Source organism: Impatiens glandulifera, chromosome 1 (genome assembly GCF_907164915.1).
Source record: "Impatiens glandulifera chromosome 1, dImpGla2.1, whole genome shotgun sequence".
Classification (NCBI taxonomy): Eukaryota; Viridiplantae; Streptophyta; class Magnoliopsida; order Ericales; family Balsaminaceae; genus Impatiens; species Impatiens glandulifera.
Genome location: NC_061862.1, coordinates 21,829,452 through 21,836,947, shown reverse-complemented (window position 1 = coordinate 21,836,947; position 7,496 = coordinate 21,829,452). Strand labels below are relative to the sequence as shown.

The following is a 7,496-nucleotide window of genomic DNA, read 5'->3' as shown; positions in this document are numbered from 1 at the left end:
TTTTACCGTAAAAAAAAGACGAACACGAACTCCATAAATTATAATCAAGACAATCCAAGGGTATGAACATAAAATAAACCACAAACCACTGAGAATATTATTCGTATTAAAAAAATATGGGTGAAAAATCTAATCTGACTAAACAAAATATTGAATTAAAAAAAAAACATAAATTTAAGTGGTAAAAATAAAAATAAGACTCTCCAATACTTAAACAAAAATAAGGGTTATGGGAAAGGGTTCAAGAAAAAAATACTACAAATTTTTGAAAAGTTTTTTTTTAGAGACTATATTGTTTTTAAAAATTAAAATTAAATCTCTTATATATATAATAACTATTTTAGAACTTAAATTAAAAAATGTTTAAAATGTGTTCATCACATTATTCTTGTTTTTTTAATGAAGAAAGTTAACTCAATTTTCTATAATTATAATCCTTCTTATTTCAATTAAAAACATGTTCACAGAATATAATTCCAAAACTTGATTTCTTTTAAACAATATTTTTAACACTTAATTTGTTTTAGTTAATTAATATAATAATTTATTATAAAAATAAGTCTACTATTTATCTCTAATAATTTTATATAATCTACCAATTAAGTTGAATTAAGAACTATGTGAGAATATTTTATCTTTTTCAAAATAATAAATTTTAGTTTATATTTACAAAAATAAACATTAAAATTTGCATAATGAGATGTTAAGGTAGACTTTGGAATATATTTATGTTAAATTTGAAAGTCTACTTGTTTAATAATATATATACCCATTTGCATCTTACAAGTCATATGATTCTTATTATGTTAATTAAAAAAGCATAAATAAAGACGAATAATTATATATGTTCGAAAATGAAAGAACGTGCATTAACGTTTTACAACGATAATGTCAATATCATCTTATTTAACTTGATTTACTTTTTAAATATTTGTGTGTATAGTGCTAAATTTGAATTTCTCACTAAATTAATTTTATTTTTATATTTGTTTATTTATCTTAAATTGTGAGATTTTTGTCTAAAAAAACAATAAATTATTATAATTTATTTTTATTAAGAATGACTTAAGTTGACTCTAAAAACAATAATAATTTTTAAATAAACCTAATTTATACTCATTAAATTATGTAGCTTTATTTCAACACAAATCATTTTCTTTTTACACTTGGTTTGGTAGATAGCAATGTAGACCTATTCAACTATATATTTTTTATATAAATATATCACAATAATAAGTTAACTACTTCCTCAATCATATGGTTTGACCAATTAGTTGTTCACATTACAAATGTTTTTTATTTATAAAATTACATTTTGATGAACAAATGTAGAGCTGGTTCATATTGTTTTTTTTTTTTTTTTAAAAAAAATTGTTAAAAAGAAACTTGTTTAATGAAAAAGTAATTAATTTAAAATTTTAATTTATTAAATTATTATAATGTCTTTTATTATTTTTTATTTTATTTTTTGAAGATATAATAAAATATATTAGACGATGAAATAAGTGATTTGATGTTAGAACTATCGATCTAAAAAAAATTCTTTACTTAAAAAAAACTATTATAGGTAATACGGGTTATTTTTATAAATAAATGCTTGATGTAAAAATGAAGCTATTGGGGGTTATTTGAGTAAAGTGTTAAAAGATATTATTTTTATATTATAATTATTATATAAAAAATAAAAATATTTTAATATTTTAATTAATAAATTAAATAATTTTATATTTATTAATTAATAAATAATGTGATAAAAGAAGTATGTGAATTAAATTCAACCTATAAAACCAACCAACAATCTATTAAGGATGTCAATTTAAAATCGTCCCGCGAAAATCAAATTGAAGTGTCTAGTTTAGGATGATTTTTCTCAAAAACTGAATGGGAATGGTATTTGTGTCTCCCGCCCCGATCTCACCCGATTATGTCCCTAACACTATAAAACATAATTAAATATATTAAATCACAGATATATTTATTTATTACTATATTTTATAAGAGTTTAAGTTTATTTCTTTATAATAATATAAAATTTTAATATATTATAATATATATTATATTAAAAATTCGTTTATATATTTTATAATTGTTTTATGTTTTTTAAAAATATTTTATTAACGGTACACTGCGGGATTTCTTAAAATCGAACAAAATCGAACGGGGTGAGAATGATATTAAAAAAAATTTCAAAATAAAAATGGGGCGATGATGGTAAATACATTTCCCGTCCTAAACCGCTCTATTGTCATCCTTACCATTTATGTTCTATTTAATGTTGTTTTTATTGTATTTTATGATATTCATTATTTTAAATAAAATTTTCTTACTTAAGTCAATTAAACCACTTTTTTAATATATATTTAATAAAATATTTTTTTATGAAAATAAAATAAATTTTATATTAATATTTTGATTAATAAATTAATAAAAGAAAAATATAAACAAATGTTTGATTTTTAATAAATATTTAAATAACTTTTATCTCCTGAGTGAAATGACAAGTTTGGTAAATGTGAATGCGCAAAAATAATTATATATACATATATTAAAATAAGTAAATAAGAAACTAGAGATCGATGTGATGTGAAAGTGAGACATCACATAGATTTTGCATGGGCATCAAAGGGGTCCAAATAAAAGATTCAGGAATAAATTTACTAATAAACAAACTAATAAAAAGGCTTGGAATCAATTTCAATATTTTATAAAATACAGAATTATAATTACAATTTATGAAAATATTTAATTAATTTATGTTATATAATATTGGTCATTTCTAACATATTTGTCTTGAAGTTGAATATATGGTTGAGTATGGGTTTGGTTAAAAGAAAAAGTCAATCAATTTAAATATTTTTTATTTTAAATAAGATAATAATTTAGTTTGATATATATATATATATATTCATAAATTTATTAATATTTTATTATATATACTTAAATTAAAGTTAATAAAATGTTTTTAAATGAAGTAATATTTTCTTCCATATATTTCTTCTATTATAAAAAAAATTAAAAATAATAGAAGAGAGAATAATATGACTTCACTTCATTGATTATTTTATTTTTTAATGAATAAGTTATTCTTTCTTATTTTTTTTTTTTTATATTTGTTTCCTCCAATTATTTTTAAAAAAAAAATATATTTGACAATAAAATTAACTGAAGAAAAAATTTTCAGATATACAATTCCAGCTTCTATTATTTCTCATTTTTTATAAAAATCTAAGATCTAACCATCTAAAAAGCTAGGTTACATCTTGGTTTTTCTTATATATTTTTCTTAGATTTAAAAAATATTTGGAATAACCTTCTAGAAGCTATGTTAAATCTGTATTTTCTTTTATATTTAAAAAACATTTTGTATAACATGATTATAATTATAAAACTATTTAATTTATCAAAAATATTGACAAAATATTTGTTTCGTTACCTATAATTTGTCTTAGTTTAATACATTTAATCATTTAACTTATTATTTTGATTTAGTTTAGAATTTGACTTATTATAATAATTTAAAATAAAAAAAAAGCTAAATCAAAATAGTATACGGACCCCTACTACACATTATTAAAAAAAAGAATAAAGACAAAGACGGTTGTTCGGGCTTCCCTGACTGGCTAGAAGTTTTCGCAGGGTATTTTAGTAATTCAGTCACAATATTAATCAAAATTACAATCTCTGCCACCCAGTTACGAATCTGATCCCCTATAAATACCGCGTGATCGGTTCGAGAAATTCGCTTTCCGGTCAAAGGCGAAATCTGTAAATTGGATTCGAACAGATACAAGACAAGATCGAAACTAGAGAGAGAAACTTGTAGAGCGAGAGACTCGCGGCGAAAGCGTGAAAGCTGATGACAAAAATGGCGAGATCTCGACCTCTGATAATGGCGGATGATTTTTCTGGTCCTTTCTAAGCCCTAACACTTTTCTCATTATACGTACTATTCACGCTGTTCTTTCATCCACCTCGATCCGTTGCCCGTAGCCTTAGATAGGTAGGGTAATTTCATTTCTTAGGACCGCCGTCGTCGTCGGCGGCATTGTTCCATTCTTCCCGTTTTCTTGTATTGATTCCGTCCTTTTCTTTTTCATAGAAATGGCAGAGGTGACCAAGGTTCTTTATATAATCGTCGTTGATGAAGAGAATAAAGAGAAAGGAGGGAAAGTGTCATTCCGTTATACCCGACCTGTATTGCAGAGCACCCTTCAGCTTATGGGATGCAAAGCTCGGCATGCATTTAAGGTCTTATTTAATGAAATTTCTTTTTTCTTTTGAAATATATGTACTGAACATTGGAGATCTTCTGCATGTATCAGATTAGTCAGAGCGTTTTCGAAACCCTAAAGAATGAGCGTAGTATAGATCCATGGGTTTCATCAGGAACCGAAAAACTCGACCAATCGAATCGTATTGTTTCAGAGCAAGTTGGTAAGAGCAACAACGATAAAGGGAAACCATTTGAGCTATACAAAAGGCGGACAACTGTAGTTGTGAGAAGGGAAACTTTCTTAGATGTTGTTTGTGATGCTCTAGCTGAATATAAGTATGTAGGTCCTAATCATAGGGCAGATTTAATCTTGGCTTGCAGGTATAAATGTTATTTTTGTTGATTAACTTTTTAGAATCCCAATTATTCATGATTTGTTGTGTTGATTCAGGATACGAGAACGTAAGGAATCAGTGACTGTACTGTTGTGTGGGACTAGTGGATGTGGAAAATCTACTCTTTCTGCATTACTTGTAAGCTTTTGCATTTCCAGTTTGTTCTCTGTAATGGGAGAATCTGAAATCTGAACCTTTTTTGTGTGCAGGGTAGTAGATTGGGTGTGACGACAGTGGTTTCTACCGACTCTATTCGTCATATGATGAGAAGCTTTGCCGATGAAAAGCAGAACCCGCTTCTCTGGGCTTCAACCTATCATGCTGGAGAGTGTTTGGACCCAATAGCCATAGCAGAAGCAAAATCCAGAAAGAAGGCAAAAAAGTTAGCTGAGAACCGACCACTAGATAATGGTCCCATTTCGTCATCTGAATTGATCAGTCCGAAACAAATGGCTATTGAAGGATATAAAGCACAGAGTGAAATGGTGATTGACAGTCTGGACAGGCTAATAACTAGGTGGGAGGAAAGAAAAGAGTCTGTTATTGTTGAAGGTGTTCATTTAAGTCTTAATTTCGTAATGGGGCTCATGAAGAAACATCCTTCCATTGTCCCATTCATGATTTACATAACAAACGAGGATAAACATATGGAACGGTTTGCTGTTCGTGCAAAGTACATGACTTTGGATCCAGCGAAGAACAAGTATGTGAAATACATAAGGAATATAAGGTCTATTCAGGAATACCTTTGCAAGAGGGCTGACAAACATTTAGTACCTAAGATAAACAATACTAATGTTGACAAAAGCATGGCAGCTATTCATGCTACTGTCTTCAGTTGTCTTAGAAGGCGTGCCCTAGGCGAGCAACTTTACGATCCTGTAACCAATATTGTATCTGTTGTTGATGAGGAATACAGGAACCAATGCTGTGCGAATTCATTGAGTTCGAAGTGTATGTTTCAGCTTATTCAAAGACAAGGTTCGTCAAGGCATTTGATGGCTCTTCTTAATGTTGACGGTTCTGTGGCTAAGGCTTGGCCTGTTCATTCATTGGATATTAATGGGAAGCCAATTTTGGGTGGTGGTGTGCATCAGAATGGGATTGGTAGTCCTATGTATGGACCGCTGCTAATTGGTAAGGCTGAACCTTGTAATCTTCAGTTTGGTCATTATGGGATTAGTGCTTGGCCTAGCGATACTGGCTGTACCAGTCATGCCAGTAGTGTTGACGAGTCTAGGGGCGATGGAACTGATAATGGTAGCAGCAGCAGATATTACTCGTCCTGTTGCAGCTCACCGAGGATTATGTCTGATGGAGCTTCCAAAGAGGTAAAAAATATATATAGATAAACTTTTATTGATTTATAGTTTTAGAGTACTTGTTATAACTTTTGCTGTGTGACGATTTCCTTAGCTGAAGGAAGAGAGTTCCGTCCATGGCAGCGATGATGAAGAGGAGATTCTTGATCTTCCTGATGTAGGCACAGATGAAGATCTTTCAGACGACGACAATAAAGAAATCCATGATGATGAGGTATGCAATATGTCTTGGCAGGGTTGTTTGAGTTAGTAACTAAACATTTCATGAAACAGTGTGCTCATTTGGGTGGGATATTAATAAAATTTTGTTATTTTAATTTGTTAAACAGATGGGAGGGTCTGTGGACGAGGGATCAACTAAATCAGATGAGGAATACGATGATCTAGCAATGCAAGATATAGAAGATAGAGGGTATTGGTCAGATGATGAGGAGAAGGAGTTGAAAGATACGGTAGAGGATATTGTTAGTGAGGAACTAAGTACCATTGGAGAGAAAACGAAACAAAATAGTGACCGGTTTTCGAGGACTAAAAGCGATGCAATGTCGTTGGAGTTGCCTTGTGTGAAAGAGGGCAGTGGTAGGATGAGACGACGCTCAAACAGTCTTCCATCTTCGAAAAAGCATGGAGTGGGGAGTAAAAAGTACCATTCTGGCCAATCTTCACCATCTGGTAATGTGATTCCAGAAATTTTGTATTCATGAACCTTGCAGGTGAAAGGAACAAAATATTGATATAATAAACCTAACCTTCTCTTCCTCTTCTAGTAATCATTTTTTTTTTGTATAGAGTGGCTAGCCATGTTGTTTTCTTTACTTTGTTAGTAATGTAATTTCAAAGTCCATTGAATTTTCTTTTACTTTCTGTATCTGAGTAATGTTTTGAACAAGTCTTCTAAAGATACAATATTCATTTTACTCTTATTTTTATGTCTTTAATTTCCACACTTTCAATGGACTATTTCATGAGTGGTTGGTAATGTTATAAATAAATAATCAATTTCTGGTGGGGATTCAAAAATCAGAAAGTTGGGTATGCTAATTTACCAAATTTATGGGCTTTTAATGTCTCCCAAAATTAAATGTAGGATAATTTGTACATGTCTAACTCCAAAGACTACTGTAAAAACAAGTTTCTAGTTTTATATTAAAATAAAATTTATATTTATATATATTTTTTAAAATGTTAATGTATAAATTATATAAATAATATGTTTTTAATTAAACTTTTACGAAAAAAAAACTTTTACAATTTTATAAAATAAATCTAAATAACTCCTTATCTTGACTGAATTGTCATCTACCAAATCTCATAAAAAAATCATTAATCAACTCCTTATATTGACTGAATTGTCATCTACCAAATCTCATAAAAAAATCATTAATCAATTATATGTACGTAATGTTTAATCTATTTATAAATAAATATAAAAATTTACCCAACAATTGTCATCTACCAAATCCCATAAAAAAATCATTAATCAATGATATGTACTGTTATGTTTAATCTATATATAAATAAATGTAAAAATTTACCCAACAAATATACATACACTAATAATATTAT

General features: G+C 28.3%; 1 protein-coding gene across 1 annotated transcript; it reads left to right on the top strand.

Moving 5' to 3' along the window:
* The first annotated feature begins 3,757 nt into the window (after positions 1 to 3,757).
* LOC124921966 (P-loop NTPase domain-containing protein LPA1 homolog 2-like) lies at positions 3,758 to 6,853 on the top strand. Its single transcript, XM_047462675.1, has 7 exons — positions 3,758 to 4,000; positions 4,100 to 4,248; positions 4,323 to 4,594; positions 4,665 to 4,746; positions 4,818 to 5,939; positions 6,025 to 6,144; positions 6,260 to 6,853. The coding sequence occupies exons 2-7, from the start codon at positions 4,102 to 4,104 to the stop codon at positions 6,632 to 6,634; spliced, it is 2,118 nt and encodes a 705-aa protein (XP_047318631.1). The 5' UTR covers positions 3,758 to 4,000; positions 4,100 to 4,101; the 3' UTR covers positions 6,635 to 6,853.
* Positions 6,854 to 7,496: the final 643 nt, after the last annotated feature.

Bases quoted from the DNA above. Each gene is read 5' to 3' on its own strand.
- LOC124921966 (XM_047462675.1), top strand. From the start codon at position 4,102: ATGGCAGAGGTGACCAAGGTTCTTTATATAATCGTCGTTGATGAAGAG. The intron at 4,249-4,322 runs GTCTTATTTAAT...TGCATGTATCAG, and splicing joins AAGCTCGGCATGCATTTAAG to ATTAGTCAGAGCGTTTTCGA. The intron at 4,747-4,817 runs GTAAGCTTTTGC...TTTTGTGTGCAG, and splicing joins CTACTCTTTCTGCATTACTT to GGTAGTAGATTGGGTGTGAC.